The sequence below is a fragment of the Diadema setosum genome, chromosome 4 (genome assembly GCF_964275005.1).
Source record: "Diadema setosum chromosome 4, eeDiaSeto1, whole genome shotgun sequence".
Taxonomy (NCBI): Eukaryota; Metazoa; Echinodermata; class Echinoidea; order Diadematoida; family Diadematidae; genus Diadema; species Diadema setosum.
The window spans coordinates 2,629,851-2,652,518 of record NC_092688.1 but is presented as its reverse complement, the minus strand read 5'-3'; the positions used below and the strand labels follow the sequence as shown (position 1 = coordinate 2,652,518).

Below are 22,668 nucleotides of genomic sequence, written 5' to 3'. Positions count from 1 at the left end.
ACAACATACAGCTCAAATTTACACTTTTGCACATATTTTGGGATGGGATTAACTTTGTTTTTAAATATGCTTCATCATTAGAAGTGAAATTTCATTCCATTTAATTATACCGTGTATAAATTGATATGTAATATAATCGAGCAGCATATATACCCGATATTATGTTAGCATAATTAAAATGAATCTTCAGATTGTTCAGGAAGAATGCAGCTTCAAGCATTGAACATCAAAGGCACAAATGCACCTTTGGAATTCTTTTGTCCATCCAGAGAAAATAGTTTATTGAATAGGTAATTATAACCAGTTGGAACTTGATCCATCTCTTGAACCTCCTTATTGGTAGGGCCTACCTGGGTACCATTATCTAAATAATTATGTAGAACGAAAAGTTTACGATGGAGCCCAGAATAGTGAAGAAGAAGAATGAATAATCCTGGAAACAACGAAAACAAGAAACATTTTCGATAAGCAAAAACTTTTGGAGACAGGGAGGCGGATCAACACCTCCCAGGACGAGTGCCCACACGAGGCCGTTTTCTAAAAGTGCGGTGACCCTAAATACAGGAGTAGATAAGTATCACGTGGCCCTCTGTTGACATAAAGGTCAAAGTGCCGGTTGTACAATATACCTAGAATGGAGCCCGTTACCGGCTAGAAGGAGACAATTTCGGCATCTAACTAGACCTACTTCGCGTCACATCACTTAAGATAAGGACCTACTTAGGTGCCTCAGTCATTACCCAACACGGTAGATACCTCTAGGAGATTCACAACTCCAGGTACAGGACGCAAAAGTCATGTCTAACGGGAAAAACAACATCCTCGAGAAGCTTGCGGCTCACGCGAGCGCTGCCGGAATCGTGTCGTCGAGTACGCCGGGCGTAGCGGCACGGAATGACGGTGCGGACGCGGCGGCAGCGGCTGCCGTGGAAGAGGAAAAAGATATTCTGAACGTCTTGCCTGATATGCCCGCAGGACCTCTCGATCGCTACCGTGAGAATGCCAGTTTCGACTGGAAATTGTTGAAAGTTGCCTTCGAAGGGGAGGATTCCATCCGATACCACGTACGTCATGTAAAGTAGTTCTAGGTGCTAGGTGTAACTGTTAGACTGGTAAATCGTGTTTTTCACCTGTATTCACCTGTCTTGTCGGGCTTCTGGAAAGACAGTAACTGTTAGTCTTGTAAAATGCCCTCCCACTTTCAGCAAGCCAGAAGATTTAATTTAATTACAGGTTGCAGAATATTGATTCCAAATACATAGTGCATTGGAAGCATTGCTTGAAAACGTTGGACTATATCCAGTTATGGAAATATTTTCTACATTCTACCTAGGCATAGGGTAAGGGCACCAGTGTTCGGTCAGGCACCGGTATTCGGTCACTTATCACTAGTCACCAGCCAGTAAGTTCAACTGTCACAACACACGCAAATCACACTAATTCACATACTTGAATTGCACACTCATTCACAACAGGAAACTCCCTTAGCCCCCTCCAAAAATCCATCCAAAATCCCAAATTTTACCGTCAAAAGTGCAGAATCGGCGCTACTTTCTAAAAGCGCGCGCGGATAAGGCCCAGTTTTAAGAGTACGGGTCGCCGAAAAAGTGCTAAGAATCGAGAAATACGCCATTCTCTCGCGGGATTTTTCGCTTATCGCAAGCTTGGAGTGTAATGGTATCCTCAAAAACGCAAAAGAAAAACAAAATATCCGTACGTGCCGATAAAGTGTCCCAATGTACAAGGGTTGAATGCAAGTGCCGAGGCCCCAGTATTCGGTCACCAACAGTCGCCGCAACGTCCCCGATGCAATTTTGCGCCAACAAGGTAGCGCGCGCGCGCGTTTTTCAGCTGCCTTGAACACGCATTGACTTTGAACGCGCACATCACGTGACCGAATACTGGAGCCGATGACCGTATACTGGGGAATTTTCAAGGTGAAATATTTCGCTATTTTGTGCAATTCTGTGAGATATTTAACGAAATGAAAGTTGAGATTAAAGAAATTTGATATATTTCACATACATTGCTGTAGATATGATGTATGTATGTATGATTTTAGTTTGAAAAATATTGCAAAAAAAGCTTAAGTGACCGAATACTGGGGATGTTACCCTACTAATAATTATAATATAGAGCCTAGACGTCTAATTACTGTTGAATCTGTAGTGCTATTTACCTACTTTTTATTACAGTTTAACGATCAGGGGCAGATCCACAATGTTTACAAGCATGCACGGTGTCTAGAATATGACTAGAAGGGTTTCTAGAATGCCAAAGAAAAAGGCTAATTTTTAAAGCTATTTTTAGTATTTAAACATAATTTGTAAAACTCAGTGAGTCGATCATTATTAGGTATTAAGTTTAGGGAAACAACCCTCAAGTCAGTCTATTAAAAAAAAAGAGACTGTTTGCAATGAAGAAGATTTAAAAAAATGCCTTCATTCAATGTTATCTTCCTCAACATGGTTAGATGAACCACTCCTTAATATAGGAATCAATTGGAATACTAAAATGCTATACATTGTAAAGCTTGTGATGTTAATTTACCAGGCCATAGCATGGCAGGGAGACGATAGAGAGGTGTGATAGGGTCAAAATTGTTTGTATGATGCACACCACAATATATACATGTATGATGGAAATTCATTTTCATGAAAAGAAGGAAAACATCCAGGTATTTTGAATTTCTTTTGCAGAATCAAATATTATTTTTCAATGTGATGATTTCCTCATTTCAGTACAAAATCTGGAGAACGTTGGAGAATGATCCCCTGTTCCAGCACAGTGAGCGTCCACTGACGATGAAGGAGGCAAGAGCCCTCGTCTTCCGGCAGCTCAAGCAGCTGAATCGCTACAACTTCATCTCCATGGAGAGCATCATCGAGAACCCGAACATCATCCACTGGTTCAACAACGCCATGATGCTGTATGAGCCGGCTCTTGCCACTAAGTTCAACCTCAACAAAAATGTGGGTAACCTGCACTCTGTATGGCATATCAGTGTAGAGAGTAATGTGCAAAATCATTGTTGCTCTGCTAGAGTGGAGGTGGATCAATGAACTACTCTGCTGTCTTCATATTCTTTAAATTATTACGATGATAATTAGCTAGCAGAGCTCACTCCAGTTACTCTTACAAATACAAACAGCAAAACTGAAATGGATCATATACTTTGATACCTGGAGGAGCAATCGTTTCTCATATTCTCAAGGTATTGCATCATTTTCAAGTTATATAGAGGAATGAACTGTTGTGAGGCCAGAGCCCCATTTTATCAAAAGGTATGGAATCAATTTTAGATTCCTTACCACACAGGCTGCCCTAGACTTATGATAGAAATCAACTATGTAATCAATTATAACTCTTCATAAGACAGGGCCCAGTAGTGTTTATCCAGTGCTGGTGTTTTCATACCACATATTTTTGTTTGATTGTTGTTGTTGTTTTTTATTTAAAGTTGGAATAAATGAAATGAAATGAAACATTGACATTGTTAAATGTTACCTGCAGATCTACATAGTAAAGGGAATGCCAGTGTTTTTGTTTTGATATATTGATGCATACTTTGAGGCTGGCGCAGTATTTTATAGTCATCCCTAACTGAATCCAGAGACAAGACTATCATGAGTGAAGAGAAAGGGGATTTGAAGTCTGCATTCTGGGAATCGTACCTGTGACGTGATTTCAGCTGATTGTCAAATTGTATTTAAACTGAGTTTTATTATAATGGACAATTACCACAGTGAACATTTGTACTTTATGAATTATAAGGCTGTGATGCGAGTAATATCCATGTTGTAGATTGTCCCTTATTTCTCAGAGGACAACTAGATGTGAATCCAATTGTGATAATTAAGCTAAAGATCTGTTATGGATTTTCTTCTTCCCATGTAGCTGTTTGGACAGACACTGAGGTCCAGTGGTGGTGGACGCTACGAGGACATCATTGAACAAAGCGAAAGGTTAGAGGTAGGTACAGTACACCTTTTGAAATGAGTAATCCTTTGGACAAAGTCTTATATATACAATGAGTGTTCAAACAATTGCATTTGTAGCCTCCAAATTCATCATTCTTGTAAAAAAAAGCAAAGAAAAAAAAAAGAATATGTATAGTCTATATTGTTGATAACAAAATTTGCCTGAATAATTCAAGTCAGTTTACCCACAAGCCTTGTTGTGACAAGGTGTTTTATCGTTTTTTATGCTTATTGTTCATGTTGATATGTCCATGTTGATATGACCATTTTTTTTTTTTTTTTAGTAATCAGTATCATCCTCAACTCTGATAGTTGATTTGGTAGAGAAATTGAGTCTGTCTGTATTTTCATAGCAGAAGACCTTGTTGTTTTGTTTACAATTGAATGAAATTTTACCAAATCATTTTGAACTTGCAAGGATTTTGGGGAGGAATTATGGGTCGTCTTTCGTATTCCTGATGTAGAATGTTGCATCTAAGACAATATATATATATATATATATATATATATATGTATGTATGTATATATATATATATATATATATATATATATATATGTATATATATATATATATATATATATATATATATATATATATATATATATATATATACATACATACATATATATATATATATATATATATATATATATATATATATAATAATGCAATATTTTCATGATTCAGGACTTTAAGGGGAAAATGCCATAGACAACCACAGTAAGAGAATGAGAAAGTTGTATTAGCCCTTTACAGGAACATGAAGCAAAGCTAGAAATTCCCACCATGGAGCTTCAAAATCAGATGTTAACGTCCTTTGAAAACTATGGTGAATACTTTCCAAAATGGAATTGAACCTAAAATACCCATCCAATGTAATGAAATTAGCAGGTACCCATGTAGATGCAACAAGGATTTATTATATAGAGACAAGATTCTAAACACTGTTGCAGATTCTTACTGGTAGGAGATCCAGTGGAACTGTTAACACTCAGTGTATAAGACTACAAACTATCTTTCCCAAAGTCCCTGGTTCAAATCCCTTTGCTGCCCTTAAACAGCTTCAGAGAAATAATCTTTGCTATCCCTTTTGATCATTTGTACCCGAGCAGTAGTCACATGTAATCCTCGTAAATTGCCCAAGTTAAATGTACTGTAAAACGAGGAATGTTTGTATGCATTTTAATTTCGTGAATTTCGCTAGCGCCAAGAAAGATTCGCGAAATTTAAATGCACGCGAAAGTTCTTGTCTACACTATATGCATTAAATGCAAGTGGCGAATTCGCAAAAATTTCATGCCACGAAAAAGGTCGTCAGCTGCAATTCGCGAAAATTTCATCACGTTTTACAGTACTCATAATTCTCACAGAATTGCTGAATGTGTATTGCACTACGCATACAACATGCTGTGTGCAAATGGTAACTCAAGCCTAGCACAGAGATCCATTATTCAGTCTTATACAGCATTCACTGACATACGGAATCTTTATCAATTGTATATTTGGTGCTCCAAATTTCTTTTGTGGACTCCTTGTTTGAAGCAGTTTTCTCTTCAGGAAATGCTCCAGTGCAAAAGGGATTAATTAGCAGCTAGAGTCATTAGAGTTCATTTCCTGCCTTGGGAAAAGAGCAAGTACCATCTGAAAGGAAGTGTGTAATGTCGGAGTCAGAAGCCATGTGGAATTTTCTCACTTTCTGATGACATGCTTTGCATCTGTTTTTCTATAAACCTATGTACTGCTTTATTTTATCTTTCTTCCACTCATATAGAGTCACATACTTGTACATGTAATTTGTGAAATATTGTGTTTATCATTTGATGCTGTTTGCAGTACCTGAAAAGGAGGAGGGAAGTTTTAATGTGTGCTTTCTACATACCATCCTCTTCTCTCTCACACTTCCCTGCTCTCTGCAATGAATAAACTTTTGAGAGTTCCTTAACCTGAGTTTGAGAAGCGTCTGTTGGTACTTAATGACTATTATGATGCAGACTGCTGTCAGTGTACTCCTCACTGATGTCATGTATGTCAATAAGGGAAGATGAGGATATATGAACATCCGACTTTTATCACAGAGACTGGTTGTTACTAGTTCTCAAGCCTGTGGCATAACGTCACCATTGTTTGCTTAAACTTTTCATTCAATTGAGTTTTACGTTATAAGTTCTGTGACCTCGCCATACATACAGTGTGTACATTTATATTGGTGAACTTTTTTCAAAGGTTGTTTTCCAGGGTTCTTATAGTCCAATACATATATGATAGTGAACTTTTTTTGTAAGACAAATGGCTGCTGTAGTTTTGCTAATATGTATAATGATACATACAAGTGTATGAAAACAAATCAGAGGGAACTCATTTATCTAGGTATCTTTCTAGTCATGCACGTGAGAAGATTAGAAGGACTTGATATACTTCAGAAATCTCTTTAACCGAGTAACAATGCATTATTGATTGTGCAACCAAATTCACGTAGCATTCTTTTTTTTTTGTTTCCCTCAATCTCATTAAAAAAACAAAAAATAAAAATAGATTTCCTTAAAATGAAAAGTTTATCTTAGTAACTTTCCATGGCTTTTTTTTTAACTCTCATACTTTTGGACATGTACTATAATCACCAAATATCATGTGAATTTTAGTGAGTATGTGAGGGTCAGCCCAAATGTTGACCATATTTGGTATATATATCTTTTTTGAAAAAATACTACACATGATTCAATAAGACTTTCTGAGATAGTGGTAAATTGGGCATTGCTTGTCCCAAAAAATTTAGAGGTTTTCAGTTTCTTGAATGTTTACTCGAATGAAGTGTGATTTGTAAGAGAATTCCAGAATGTAAACAGACATTGTTAGGAAAAATAATAAAAAAGATGTGTGATACATTCACTGAAATATATGAGGATTGCACAAAGGTAGTATACGTGCCGATGTATTTAGTTACATGGCTAACTTTCACAATATTGGAACAAGAATGTTCAGAAAATTTAATAATTCTTTACAAAATTTGAGAATAAGGCCTTTTGTGGTCTATTTGATGCCTGTGTGTGATCTGTCTCTCCAAATTTGTCTTCACTCTCTTTGAACACCTCATTTTTTTTCCTGATATTATCTTTTATCTTTATAATGGGAGTTGGGGGCTTGGGTTGCGAAAGCCTCTTAAAAATTTGTAAAGCCAACTTAAAGCTGTCTAGCTTAATTTTCTTTTGAGAGAAGGTATAGTTAATGTCAAAAGCAGGTAATCAAGAACAATGAAAATATTGTTTCAAGGACTGTCTCACAAGAAGATTATCAAAGTTGTTGTTCATTCACCTAGAATATTCTAGTTTACTAACACAGAGATTTTATACCTTCATAATTTCCCTGATGCAGAGACTAAGAATATCCTGGGAATTGAATGATCAGCCTGTCCTAGTACTTATATCTGATAGTTTCTCTTGTAGAAAGCACAAACACACAAACAAACAAATAGATAAGAACTATAATGTCCACTTGCTTCTTGAATTACCTCTGTGAGTTAGGTGAGCATCCAGTCAAGCAATGAACAAAGTCTGCAGTAGAAAGAACAAGGTGATAATGGTGAATTACTAGATCCAGTTCTGATCACAGTCCTCTAACAAATGAAAAAGCATTCATTGAGATTAACACTGATCTAATCCCAAATCATACTTGTGTGACCTTTGACCAGATTATGGGCTGCTTCGCTCTCACTGAGCTGGCTCATGGCTCCAACACTCGTGCCATGAGGACAACAGCGACCTATGACCCCAGTACTCAGGTAAGATTGAAAACAGAGATCAAGTCAAGTGTTTCTGTTTTTTTTTTTACTACTCTTAGTTTGTTTGCCCTGCCATTCATGGCATCTAAGTTTTAGATATGGAATGATTAAGTTGCTTCCAGCTAGATACTGCAAGATGGGATTAAAGTTGTTACAACTTTGTATAAAGCATTCTATCATGTCTGATGTTTTTGTTGTTGTTGGTTTTTTTCAAAATCCTCTTTTGGGAAATGTTGTGTCCAGGTAGTTTGAATACTTTAATAGCACCAGTGACTGATGATTTTTAGGCCATGTTTTAACAGCTGTATTTTGATTGAGTTTGTGATTGTGAAGGGTTTAGTTCATGCACTGACTGTATGCAAAATCATAACTTTGATGGAATAAACTGTTGGGAATTCATGTAATTATACACAGTGAGCTTTATCTGTACTTAGTGCTGACAAGCTGAACAGTTGGATTTGAAAATGTCTAGTGCAACATTGTTTGAGGAATGTAGAATACCCTCAAGTATTTATAGATTTCCATATATCTATGTTCTATGAAACGTTTGAATCTCAATTACAAAACAAGAGGATGCAGAACATTAAGTCATTTCTGTGTTTTAGACTACTTTTGTGAGAACAGGAGACCTTCAGATTGAATTAAGTTTGAGAGATAAGTCAGGCCATTATCTTGGGAAGGTTTCAATCATGCTCAGAGTACAAAGTACATGTAGATGTGTTTATATCAGGTTCTGTTCCAGCAGTGTAAGCATAAAGGCTGGTTTTTGAATGCAACGAGGTTATCACAACTTCAAACACTGGATGGCTATTAACATATTTGCAGCACTATTTGATGCTCAGAGTTTGTCAATTACTGTAAGTTGAGAGAACATTCGCCTCTGGAGTTGAAAAAAATCTTACAACCAGTCCCAAGTTCGATTTGAAATTTGAACTTGATATGTGTTGCATAGCTTGATATGGATTAAATTAAACCTTCATATCAGTACAGGCACACTGTACTGTGTACATAACACATGTACTGTAAAGAAATACAGTCAGGGTAATTCAATAACAATCCTTGTTAAGTAGTATTCCTTTAAGTTTAAAACTTGGACATTTTAAAGCTTCAACAAGTTTTAGCTCTTTAAAATATGTGTATATCCTCAATTGCATGTTATAGTTTCTCATAGTTTTGTATTCACCTTGTGATTATGGATGCAGTATTCTGATATAGATTTTTTTTTTGTGGTCTGTGTGTGTGCTTGTGTGTGTATTTCCACATAAGAGTGGTACTCTGATTTGTAATGAAATGGCCACTCTTTCAATAGGTCCCTATTAAAATTAGTCCATTGTAACTGCCACATGATCACATAATACACAACACATTGCAGTATAAAGAATGCTGCAGAAAATTGTTATTGAATTTGCACCATTTCCTCCAGCCTTTAGACCAGATACCACAGCTGTGTTATCATTTATGTGTAATGCTTAAATCACAATATGGTAAAAGTTAGAGCCTGGTAATCTTGCTTATTCTAACCTTGTTATTACATCATGATTGACTGTAGAGAGTGCCAAAACTCACTGATTGCCCCGGTGGATTGATGAATTTACCCTGTCTTTGTTTGTTCCCCTACCATTCTTTCAAACCCCACCCCCTTCTTTCTTACCCCCTCCCCCAATCTGGCAGGAGTTTGTTATTAACACACCAGACATTGAGGCTGCCAAGGTGTGGGTGGGGGTGCTGGGTAAACAGGCCACCCACTGCATCCTTTACGCCCAGCTCTACACCCACGATGGCACCTGTCACGGACTCAACTCCTTTGTAGTCCCCCTCCGGGACCCCAAGACCCTCCTGCCCCTCCCCGGTGTCTTCGTCGGGGACCTGGGGGAGAAAATTGGACTGCATGGATTGGATAACGGGTATTGATTTGTTTATGTGCGTTTGTTTGTTTGTTTGTTTGTTTGTTTGTTTGTTTGTTTGTTTGTGTGTTTGTTTGTGACATAGTAGGGGCAGACTGAACATGAATGCTGTGTTTCATGATGTTGAGTACAATAATATGGACCCACCAAATCTACTTTTTATGGAGCTTAAAATTAAGATTCTCACTGTTATGACTAATATAGATGACTTTTAGAACACAGTAAAGCTATTAATATAACATATCATTGAATGATACATTTAGATTTTTATTTGTGATTTGAACTTTCTAGCAATAATCCATTGTTCTCATTTGTTCTTGAAATTAGGAGCTTCCATTCTTCCATGATCCTTCCCAGTCAGAACTCCTCTCTAAATTGTCTACTTTTCTTTTTTTGTAGTATTATGTTGCACCTATTTTGTTAATCATTTTCACTTACTCGCCAGGAAGTCATCAGTCCTTGCCCCCAATTTTGATTAAATCAGACACTCGGAGTTTGCTTGATCTGTGCATGCCTTGATTGTAACTCCTTCTCTGCCGGGATTTTCTGCTGTAGGTTTGTTTCCTTCCACAAAGTCCGCATCCCCAGGAAGAATCTGATCAACCGTACTGGAGATGTCACAGAGGGTGGTCAGTACGTCACTCCATTCAAGGTAAGATGGCTAGCAGCGAACTACTAGGTATTAGCTCATCTGCACTCCTCTGACAATAAGGCAAAAGTTTTTTTTTTTATGCTTTTGTTTTGTTTTGGTTTGTTTTGGTTTTGTTTTTTAAATAGGAATGAATTTCTCAAGGCAAGAAAGTGAGCTGTGTAATGTGAGGTATATTTGTTCATTCATTTAAATATGAAGGGTAGATGATGTGTCTCCTGCCGTACTTCACCCATTACATAATAAGCAATGATTTCCTCTTTGTGTTCATCATTATATATGGCATGATATGCTAATCCCAGGCCACAAAACAGGCAAATGATGTCATATATTTCCATTGCACTCATTGAATTATCCCAGGATCCCAATAAGAGATTTGGGGCATCCATAGGTGCTCTCTCAGCTGGCCGTGTGGGCATCACCACCATCGGTCTGGGCAACATCAAACTGGCCATCACTATCGCTGTCCGGTACTCGGCCGCCCGCAAGCAGTTTGGGCCTACGCCCGACGAGGAGCTACCAGTGCTGGAGTACCAGATGCAGGTGAGCTCTGGATTAACCCTTTGTGTGCATTGTGTGCTGATTTGCACAGATAACCCCATCATAGCTTTGTACACACTGCCAAAAGTTTCTAACGTAAGGGTTAAGTTCAATTCAGTTTGATTCAGTTTTAATTCAATCATTCTTTTATTTCCTTCCAACAAAAGGTAGTGCAAAGGCAAGGTTACGTTTGATTAATGAAATTGATGATCATTGATTTTGAAGAAGTACTTATCATAAGTTTGGACAAAATATATAAATGAATTAATATGCAAGGATAGTAACAATGCATACTTTGCAAGGGTGACAATAAGTGAATGTAGCGATGAAAAAAGATGAGACGCGGAGCTTGTAAAATATGGATTCCTTGAAAAATCTAAAATTTGAAAGAAAGTCTGCAAAAGTTAGCATACCATATAATCTTTATGGTATTGTGGCTTCAAGTGTGCTGCTTGTACCTGAATTAAATGGACAGGTATGACACTGATGTCTCCTTGCATTGATCTAGTCTGATTAGATGGTATGCCAACTTTCTATAAACTTGTTGTATACCATAGCAATGGAGACTCATCCCATACGTTGCAGCAGCCTACATCCTGCACTACTTCTGTGACAGACTGTATGAGGGTCTCGTGGAGTGCCAGGTAGCCCTCATGATGGGGGACCAGAGTGAGCGACAGGTGAGAACATTGGTGTGGTGGGGGCTGAGGTCTTCAGGTTCAGTGCCTGGGTGAAGTGTAAGGTTGTGGCTTCAAATCCCAGGTTGGCTTGTGAGGTTTTCAGCTTCAGAATCATTTTTGTTTGTTCTTTTTTTTTTTCTTTCTTTTTTTTTTTTCTTTCTTTCTTTTTTTTTTTTCTGGGGGGGGGGGGAATAGGACAAACTGGCGATGGACAAATTGCTCTTCTCTGATGTAATTAATAAGTATCAGATTAAGCAGTGTCTTTAGTAGTAACCATGAAAAAATTATGGGCATACATACTCAGGGAGGATTGGAACTTACAACCTTCTGCTCACAGAAAATGTGTTTTATCTACCAGACCACTGAGCTTCTGCCCGACAGGCAGTGCTGGTTCTAATCCTTATAGCATGCAGTGGGTACTGCATATTTTTTCAAATTCATGAAATTCTTGCATCGACTTGTTTTGTGCAAGTTGTGCAACAGATTGACAAATTTCCGTACATCTTAGAAATTGCCACATTTGTTGAGGAATGATTCCCTTTTTTTCCCCATTAATATGTTTATTGTTCCAGCTTCAATATTTCTGGTTTTGAAATGTGTTTTTCATTTCTCTTGCTTTGTTTTGCATTGTCTTGACTGTAGGCAGAGCTAGGGAAGGAGATACATGCCTTATCCAGTGCCAGCAAACCTATGAGCAGCTGGTTAGCCAGGGACTGTATCCAGGAGTGTAGGGAGGCTTGCGGGGGTCATGGCTACCTCTGGGGTAATTAAAACATTGATGATGATGATAATGATGGCAATAGTGAAGATATAAAAACAGTAGGAATAATTATGTTAATGATGAATTATGATAATAATGATATGAAGTGCTGATGATGATATGAAAGGGAATATCTGAAAAAAAGAGGTTCTATTAAAAAGTGGGTCCCACCTTTAGAACCACTCAATACTTTGTTGTAGATATCTCAGCCATTTCAAAGTCTATTTTCATCAAATAACTTTGAATTCCTCTTAGAATTGTATGCTTTTTCATATTTCATTTAAGTGATTTCTAATTATCTCACAAAATGTCAAAACCTGAATCCTCATCTAAGCCAGGACTATATCATCCCTTTAACAAGATCAATAATAGGCTCCTTTTATGGTCATACAGCTATTAGCAAAGACAAAATTTCAGTCAATGATATACTGTGAATAAGCACTGTTATTTACATCAACACATGTGATTCAAGTTTATTAGGTAATACAACATGCATCAATAATTCATCGGATGTCATGAATCCAATAACATTGCTAATTTCTAGTGTGTGTGTTTCTGTAGTAGTTTGAAGTTCTCTGTATGTTGACATCTGTTCCTTCTGCATTACATCAACAGTCAACAGGTTTGGAGTCTTGCGTGACGACAATGACCCTACCTGCACCTACGAGGGCGACAACAACGTCCTGCTGCAACAGACCAGTAACCACCTTCTCGCCCTGTCGGCTGCGAAGCGGAGGGGTGAGCTCGCAGTTAAAATTCTTTTATTACCCATTCTTCTTATCCCTTTTGACAAAGTTCCAAGTTCATACCATTTCGCTGACCATTACTATTCCAGTGATGTGTATGCCAAGGAATTGGTTTCTTTGTGCAATGGCACATTCCAATGCATATAATAAGTCATAGCACCAGGTTTTAATGCTGGTGTACACAAAAAGTAAAGTGGGATGGTTTATGTGAATTTTTTAATGAGTCTCTCAGACGCGAGAACTCCTACTGCTATCACTGTCCCATAAGAGGGACAGGATTTTTTTGCCTCTTACTAGAGGGGACACATCAGTGGCACACGACCCTATTCACCTGACATTTAAAGACATAATTTACCCTTTGCAGATGAAACAAAAACCCAGCATTAGTGCTCTGAAATGTGAGTTAGGTATAGAAACAACTACTGTATGAATTTGAATCCGTATAATCAATATTAAGTTTTGTTAAATGTGCAAAATTTGAACAATAGTTATAATAAAAACATTTCCAGAATAAACCGTCCACAGTTAAGTTTTTATTTTTGGAGAAAAATATGTTTATCTCTATATATTTTAGGCTTTATTGCAAAAATTTTATATGGTATGATGTTTTGTGATACAACAGACCTACACATACATTTGTATGCATCAAATGTGATATCTTGAACATTTTTTAAATCACTCCTCCCAAAGGTTAACAGGACTGTTAACCTAGCGCCTATTGACTGCAAGGCAGACGTGCTGATGATTTAGTAAGCTTGCTGTCCTCTTATTACCTTGATGGCACAGCAACCTACAGCTTTTTCTACTCACAAAAACTTATGATTTGCTTCTAAGGTGAATGGTACATGTTGGACCAATGAATGTAACTTTTCAGACTATCATGGAAGCATTGAATCATGCATTGCTCTGTCTCTTTACTATATCCTGCTCTGTTTAAAGGGATCGTGTAATTTTGGTTGAGACCTAACTTCAGGTTTCTAACATTGTTTGGGTGAGATAAGGAGAAACCTCTTATGAAATATGAAAGAGCTTGTAATTCCAAGAGGAATTTGACATTTATTTGATGAAGATTGGTTTTGAAATGACTGAGATACCCAAAATAAAGTAATCCTAATAGAAGGTGGGACCCCCCTTTTTTTACGATCGCTTTTTTTTACTTTGAGTTTTGATGTCTCAGCCATTCTAAAACCGATTTCATCAAATAAACTTTGAATTTCCTCTTAGAATGGTATGCTCTGCACTGTGTATTTCGCACATGGTTTCTTGATATCTTGCAAAAAGTTGAAAGTCCAATCTTCATCTCCACCAATACTATATCATCCCTTTAATCTGTTTCCAGGAGAGACCATTTCTTCCCCCGTTGGCACCATGAACTTTCTGGACAATATGTTTGACATCATCAAACAAAAGTTCACAGCAAGTACCCTTGAAGAGGTCAGCAGACCCCGAGGTAAGACGGCTCAAAGTGATAGATGTTGAGTAGTGGTATGGGCATTTCAACAAAGCAGAGGAGAATTTTCACAACATACAGAAACAATTTCTGCAAGGAACCTTCATTTGTTCCTTAAGTCTAGTAAGATTATTACAAGTCCTCATGTCCGTGGACTAGGCTTAACACTATACAATGTTTGTCACAGCTCTGTCACTTGTCATCTTGTTTTGCCTCCTCTCTCTCTCTTTCTCTCTCTCATGTCGATTTTCCTAATTTCTATTAGTTCCTTCCTTCAATGTGCATAGAGACATTAATCTATTTTTGTGATATGTGCTATACAAATATGGTTTATTATCATTATTATCATTTCCTTAATATATTTTTTTTTAGTTTTTTCCTCTCAACATTAATTCAATTTTTAGTTTTCTGTTGTTTTCATGAACTTTGTCTCTGCATAATCATTTGCCTTGCTTGCCTTTCTCATGAGACTTAGCAGGATGTGCTCAGAGTTATATCATGAATGATATCATTGTCAACGGTTATACGGTATACGCCATATATTTTTATAGCAAGTCTAATTTTTCGCGAATTGGGACTTCTCAACAATTTCGCAAATGGTTAAATTTGGGAATATGGAGTGCTGTACTGAACAGAAATGTGTGTGCATGTCACATTCATGTTGGGGGATCAGAGTCTATGTTTTTGTGTGTCTTTAAATTGCGAATATCACCTGACTCATGATATTTATGAAAATAAAAGCCTTGCGAAATATTCAGCATATACAATAATTAAATTCTTGTGAATCATGAACAATTTATCGTAATCATTGTTAACATCATTGTGAATGATAGTGATGGTTGAAATATATAATTCATTAAATTGATACCTGCTTGAATCCAATTTGCCTGGCTGGTGGTGAACCTAGGTATTGTTTGTTTATTTTTCTCTCTCACTCTCTCTTTAATTTCCTTGTTTTATCTTGTGTCAAGTTCTTCCCTTGTGCACAGTTTTCTCTCAAGAGTTTGTTGCATAAGCTATTACAAGGGCCTAAAATCATGACAATTACCTTGTTATATCAGGTTTCTCACTGTAACAGGATACAAAAACAAGGAAATATGAAGAGTTGAGAGCCGCAAAATCACTGTGGTTTGAGAGGGTTTTGATATATCCGACCTCTTTACAACAATGTTCCACTGCACATGTATATGCTCTTGTGTTTATCAATGTGGATGATAACATTGTTTCATGAATATTTCATTGATTTCATTGATATTTCTTTGAATCACATCCCCACCAGTGATCATTGATGCCTACCGTTGGCTGGTGGTGTACCTCCTCCAGGAGAGTTCCCACAAGGTACAGCATGAACTGATGAATGGCAAGGATGCCTTCACGGCCCGAAACGACTCCCAGGTCTACTTCTGCCGCTCCCTGGCCCTAGTCTACATGCAGGTCTGTACATATATTCCCCGTCTGCAGTTCCCCAAGACTTAGACCTGGGGGGTGTTTCATCAACGCTTGTCAGTGCTGACCACTGTCGGCGCTGATATATTTTATCCGACAAGTTCCTTCATGAAATGCCCCCCAGATGCTGTTGGTTAGGGTCTGTGCTGTAGGCAGTACGTTCTTGTTTTTGGTCCATCAAGAAAATTAATTAAGCCTTGTCCATCATCTTTGTCAAAGTGCAGGATAAAATTGCAACCAAACTGGGCAATGTGTGTTTATTATTTACTGTTAAATTCACCCCGAGGGACCAATAATCCTGTACGCCATTTCCGTCAAAACTTCAGACTGTGATCAGAATTGCTGTATGAAATGCCGCTAGTATTATCCTATCAGGGGTAGGGAATACAAAACTAATTCAGACTGTACATTGTGTGGTGAGAGCTGGGACATTGTGTACTATAACATTCTCAACAAGTCTTTGAGGTTTTTAATTCCTTTTGAGTAACACATTATATAACACTTTAAATGTACTGAGAGGGGTTTCCAACACTTTTATCCCACTGGATTTTGATGTGAATTTGTATTTGCAAATTATTCCCTATCTCCATTTGGACTGTAGCACACACTGTTGGATCAGTTCTGGCAGTACGTTGAAGGCGCTGATCTACTCCCAGAGCAGCGGGCTGTCCTCACCAAACTCTGCAGTCTGTTTGGTCTGTGGAGCCTTGAGAAACACATGTCCACACTCTACCAAGGTAATAGTATTTGTCTCTATATATCTTGGTTTCTGGCTGTGAAGAATTGCAGGTCAAGTACAAAACATACAGACATTTTTTTTCTTCAATTTATTAAACCTGTCAGTTACATTTCCAGCATCACATCTGTAAGCACCATTGGCATTGTGTGCAAACAGATCATCAACCGTCAAACAAAATTAAGTTGTCCTTACATGCTGTGCATTGACTAAAACTTGGTGAGAAATGTCAGTGCTTCACATGACTTCATCTGCACATGAATTACACGGAAAAGGGTTTTTTTCATATTCTTTCTTGTTTTCTTTTCATTCTTTGGCTCTTTTAGTTTATCTTATTTCAGTCATGTCTCCTGCGATGAAATCATGAAAAATCTGTCAGCATTGAATTTGTTAATAATGTATACCCTTGGGCAGTGGTGCACAACAAGTTAGCCCAAACAACTAAAACAATTACAGTGGAGAGTCTAATAGAACATTTTTTTTTTTTTTTTTTTTTTTTTTTTTGGGGGGGGGACTAGTTTTTGTACCATTTCATTTCTGTGTAACAGTATAATGTTGACAATTTAGACACTCCATATCTCTATCATTCATCATCTTCATTATCAGTGATAGGTGTGTAGTGCCTAGTAAAGAAGCACAGTTCAAGATGTCATGTAGCACTGGTCACCCTTTTTGGGCCAAGGACTTTGGAAAGTATGTGAAGTGCAATGGGGTTTTCTGTGCCAATCAGTGCATAAAGCACACAGAGGTTTATAGATGAGTCAAATTCACCCCTTCCTGCTGGCTGCTTTGCTTTGATCCTGATAGGGGGTTACTTTTCGGGTGCGGCCACTGCCCGTCTCATCCGAGATGCCATCCTCCAGCTGTGTGGTGACCTGAAGAACGATGCCGTCTCCCTGGTTGATGCCCTGGCCCCCACTGATTTCATCCTCAACTCCCCCATTGGTTCTTCAGATGGACAGGTGATTAGCTGCACTTGTGTTATTTGTGTTCATTGTGTATGTGTCTTCTGTGCAATCCTTAAAGTTGGCTTTAAAGAAAAACCAATGGTCTGTATTCCTAGAGATACCATCACATGCTGTGAAGTCTTTGTTTATCATCTGAAACAAAGTTATATGTCAGCATCAAACATAAATAGGTTTTGATATTCTTTATTTATAAGTATGAGTTCATAAACAGTCTTTCCCATCACTATTTCATTGGCTGGGGACAACTGTGCATCCATTTTGTGCAAGACTGCAAATACCACAGATGGTGAGAGAGCATTCATGAGTTAGATTTAACCTGTTGAGGATGGTCTGATTTTGCTACTTGAGGCATTTCCCATAGACACTTACCTGAGTATACTTGGAACTCGTCCTCGATGGGTTAAATATCCCAAGTGAGCATGTGTCTTGGAGTCATTCTGGTTTGAATACTATCAACAGTATAAATGTGATGGAAAATATATCTGTGTTGCTCTCACACACAGATCTACAAGCGGCTGTACAATGCCATCCTCCAGACCCCGGAATGCCTGCAGCGACCTGATTGGTGGAAGGAGTTCCTTGACAAGCCTGTGATTGGCTCACTGCCAGCCGCTAAGCTTTGAATTTTGCATGCAGATTGGATGACAGGTCAAGATGCAACTGAAATGGATCATGATGTTGAGAGTGTAAATAAAATGGGTATGAGTGTAGGGTTAGACTGCATTGGCAGTGTTGAAGAATGATAATGATACTGTTGTGTTGGTGATGGAGAGATGATTTTGGTTTGTGTTGATGAGGAATTGGAAGCATTGGTGATGATGATGAAGATGACAGTAATTTATTGTTTCAAACATGATGCTTATCTACAATGATATTAATGATTCTGTGATGGCATTGGAAGAGGATAGATGGAATGGCGTAATTATGCTGGTGATGATGGTGACAGTGACGATGATGACGATGACGATTATGGTGATGGTGATGGTGACGATGATGATGATGATGATTTTGGTGATGATGGTGATGATGATGACAATGATGATGACAATGGAGACTAGTTCAGTAATTATCATGGTATGGATGACAACATTGATGACATGTATACCCCTGTAAAGATACGTCTACAGGGTTGAGTATGAGGAAGGTGCTGATATTATAGATTATTGGCAATAAGGAAGGTAGTATCAGTGTGATGTGCTGTTTATTGATTCAAGAGTTCCAGTGGCAAAGCCACCCATGAATCAGTTGTATCATGTTTTAGGAACTTCAACATTACTCGATGTTTGATGAATTTATGATTGGAATAAATCTCCAGTCAGTCATTTAAGTATTCTGTATGTTTCAGATGTAATCTTATACCACAATATTCCTTTTGCCAAATCCTAATTTGTTTGTTTTTTGTATTTTGCTTACAGAATGTAATCCACTATAACTCCTGCTGCAATTGAATGAGCAGTTCTCAAACTGCATGTATTTTAAGATGCATTAATGGTTTTATTTTCAGTTCACTGTCAGCTTTGTTAAGGTTTGCCAGCTATCATGTATGCAGTTGATGAAAATGGACAAGATATATGTAGGTACATTGTAGTATTAAGAAGCTTTATAAAGCTCCTTGGTAGTGTAGTTGCAATTATATTACTGAAATGGATTATGAGCCACTGAAAATTACAATTTCATTGGTTATGAAATATATTTGAAATATTCAATAACCAATTAATGTTGTTGCAATTATCTGTAATACATTCTTTACTACTTGTTTCTCAAATCATCTTCAAGAACATGATCGTGTAGAAGTATGATCTCATTTATATACCAGTGTGGTATTGATGTGATACATACAAAGTGTGTGAGAAAGGCACAACTCATGCAGAATCTGTAATTAGTTAATGATATTTACTGGGCCCACTACTTGGTACCAAAATGTGTACATAAAAAATTTAGACAAACAGACCAAAAGATTAAAATGAGGAGAAGCATCAAAGCCTTAGGGCTTGGAAGTAAAATTCAGAGCCACTGCTTAATTTGCTTGGAGACGTAGGACCCAGCAAGGGATACCATGATAGGGAATTTTAATTCAAGTTTCCAAAATTCCTGTTACAGTGGACTCCCGTTACAACAAAGTCCTCGGGACCAGCATTTTTCTTTTGTTATATCGAAATTTCGTTTTAACCGAACAAATAAACAATGGAAATACAGAGAGTAGATAATGTAGCTTCCTGAATTTTTACTTCGTTGTAACCGGAATTTCGTTATGACCGTGTTTGTTATAACGGGAGTGCACTGTACCTTTGGTACTGTTTCGGATCAGTCTTGAGATATGCTCAATTATCATGAACCTCAACAAACTTGCTGTGATACTTTGCAGTATTGTCCTCAATTCTTGCCCAAATTTTGGTGCAATTGTTATTTATGCAAGTACTGTATGAATATAAACTCTGAAAAATTAGAATCAAGCTCATTATCAGATAATCTGGCAATGTTTTGCAGCATTCAGGTGGTAGATATGTGGACAATTGTTTGCAAAAGTTTTGCTTTTGCTTGTAGAATCTTAGCACTGAAATGAGGTAGTTGTATTTGTAATTGCATCGAAAAGACCACAAATTTCATAAATATGTTTCAATAACAGTAATGTGCACTGGCTGCTAAATCATTCCTTTTGTTTTTGTTCTGATGAATTGTTATTCTCCTCTTTTCAATATTTCCCAAACTCTTCACTTGTATCTTGCCAAACATTGCAGTAATGTGACTCAATTACACTTGTGAAGAGTTTCAAAAATACTCTTCAGGTATGAAGAAATATGTTATAGAAGTGATAGAATGCAGGTGTAATAGCAAGTGGATGTGTGCATAAGTGATTGTGCATAAGTGTGACAGTTTAGGTGTGATAGATTATACTGGCGATTTATGAATATCTTACAGTTCTGGGTTATTCATCCCTCACTGCGCTTTATTTCCAGATCAGCAAAGCAACCAGTGCGCTCTCTTTACTGATACATCATAATGAGATGTTTACATCCTAGCTGTCACAAGCATGTGAATCATGTACCAGTGATTGTTGTGCTCCAAGTTGTATCGCAGTAAAACCTATATGTGGCACTGTTGCATTCTCATACTGGAGTGGGTCATCTAACTTTTGCAATGGAGGCCAAGTTCTGCAGAGGAATCAAACAGTGTGCCATCACTATGAAAGCTCAGAAAGTTATGAGCAAGGTGCAGGGATACATACAGGGTTAAGAAAGCTAGCTGGTCTTGTTTGAGGGTATGTGTGGGCTAACATGACACTTGTGTCATTACACAATGTGAACTCCCTTATTACCTCTTGGGACCTATTTAAAGCATTAATAGCATTTTAGGGCAGGTGGTCTGAGAGAGTTAATGTCCAACTGTGTTTTTGAACTTAGTCAGATTGTGTGAATCTTTAGTTTGTCCAGGCGTCTTGCAACTTTTGAAGCCAGTACGTGATATTCTTACGAAGGGTGGTGATGGTGCATGTGCAGTGCTTTATTAAACCCTACAAAGACTACGAAAATGCCATTGATGCCCTTTGTGGCATTGTTGCTTGTGGTATTATCAGGGTTAACCACAAACACTGTATCTGATAAGGTCCATGATTATTGTTTTACACAGGTGTTCTGCTCGTCCCTATGCAATATACAGATAAAAACAAGAATGTAGAAGCATTGTTAGTATACATTAATTGTTGTACACATTGTCTACATTGGGTCAGTGATGTATAATGTTGGATTAAAGCTAGTGAACAGCTGCTGAAAGACTAATTAACCCTAAGACAGAGCCATCTAATGTTGGATGAATGATTAAAGCAGGCTTTCATAGGTGTCTATCAAAGTTCATCATCTTAAAATTAGTATGCATGTCATTCACAATCTTCAGTCACAAAAATGTCTCTTTTATCCTAGAATGATCTTGTCTTATCAGTAATGCAGCTGAAAGATCAATGTCAGATATAGCAATCGAGCTGAATATTTGTATCAGTAGTTTGTCTTGTTTTAATTTTTTTCTTTGTTCCCATCATTAGTTGATGTTTTGTCATTGTGTATTTGTGTAAAGGAATGTATTCCTCCATACTGCAGCTCTTAGTTTTTCTCTTTCATCTTTATATATCATGCTGTATGTACTTTGCACCAAAGTATTTTCAATGACCCTTTTTATGTAAGCTTGCTATGTGTGGATTTTGGTCTTGGTTTTCCTAAATTTACATATATTAGTATGATAATTTACATTACACTTTATGCCTCATATATTGATTTCTGACATGCATGGAACTTTCATGAATTTCGCGAGAAGCCAAGGCTTGCAAAAGTAAAATGGATGCCAAAGGTTTTGTTTGCACAATGCATTAAATGCCAGTGACATTTTGGGAAAGTTTCATGCCACAAAAAAGGACATCAGCTCTGATTTGCAAAAGTTTCATACTGTAAATGTTTTTAGGTTTACAGTATGCTGCTCTGAAGAAAGGAGCATAGCAGATGTTAAATGTTAATGCCATGACTGTCCCTCAATTAATAAAGTTGTGAAGCAGTGACAAATAGAGAGCTGCATGTAATGATTTATGTGATTGTATGTTTGATGTGCTTTGACTCACTGTGCACATCTCTTGATTGCAAATCATAGATATCTCATGATTTTTGATAGTCAAAGACATTCTATATATGTTTTGGTGGCTTAGTTTAAACAATTGTAAGACTTTTCTCACCAAGCCGTACATATACAGTATGTCCCCCAAAAAAAAATTATAGTCAAATTTTTGCATTGATAACACCCATTATGATTAAACTGTCTAAATGGTACTTCAAGGGTCTTAAAATATAACATCTTAGCTCAACTTTGCAGAACACACCATTCAATTTGGTTAAGCAGTCACAGAGAAATGTGGAATGTTGTAAACCATGTGGTGAGTCTGATTCTTCCAAGTTTAGCACTTATGATGCTTTTGTGTGTGAAAACAATAGACAGAACTTGGAGGGAAGAGATTCTTGACATCCTCTACAAAATTCCTCATTTCTCTTTGACCA

At 37.4% G+C, this 22,668-nt stretch overlaps 1 protein-coding gene across 1 annotated transcript; it reads left to right on the top strand.

The window, feature by feature from the left end:
• Nucleotides 1–882: 882 nt before the first annotated feature.
• On the top strand, nt 883–18,329 carry LOC140226756 (peroxisomal acyl-coenzyme A oxidase 3-like). The gene is made up of 15 exons (XM_072307186.1): nt 883–1,064; nt 2,742–2,972; nt 3,898–3,972; nt 7,667–7,756; nt 9,428–9,660; nt 10,216–10,312; nt 10,670–10,852; nt 11,407–11,529; nt 12,172–12,292; nt 12,905–13,027; nt 14,375–14,485; nt 15,765–15,919; nt 16,533–16,668; nt 17,475–17,629; nt 18,139–18,329. The coding sequence occupies exons 1-15, from the start codon at nt 966–968 to the stop codon at nt 18,256–18,258; spliced, it is 2,052 nt and encodes a 683-aa protein (XP_072163287.1). The 5' UTR covers nt 883–965; the 3' UTR covers nt 18,259–18,329.
• Nucleotides 18,330–22,668: the final 4,339 nt, after the last annotated feature.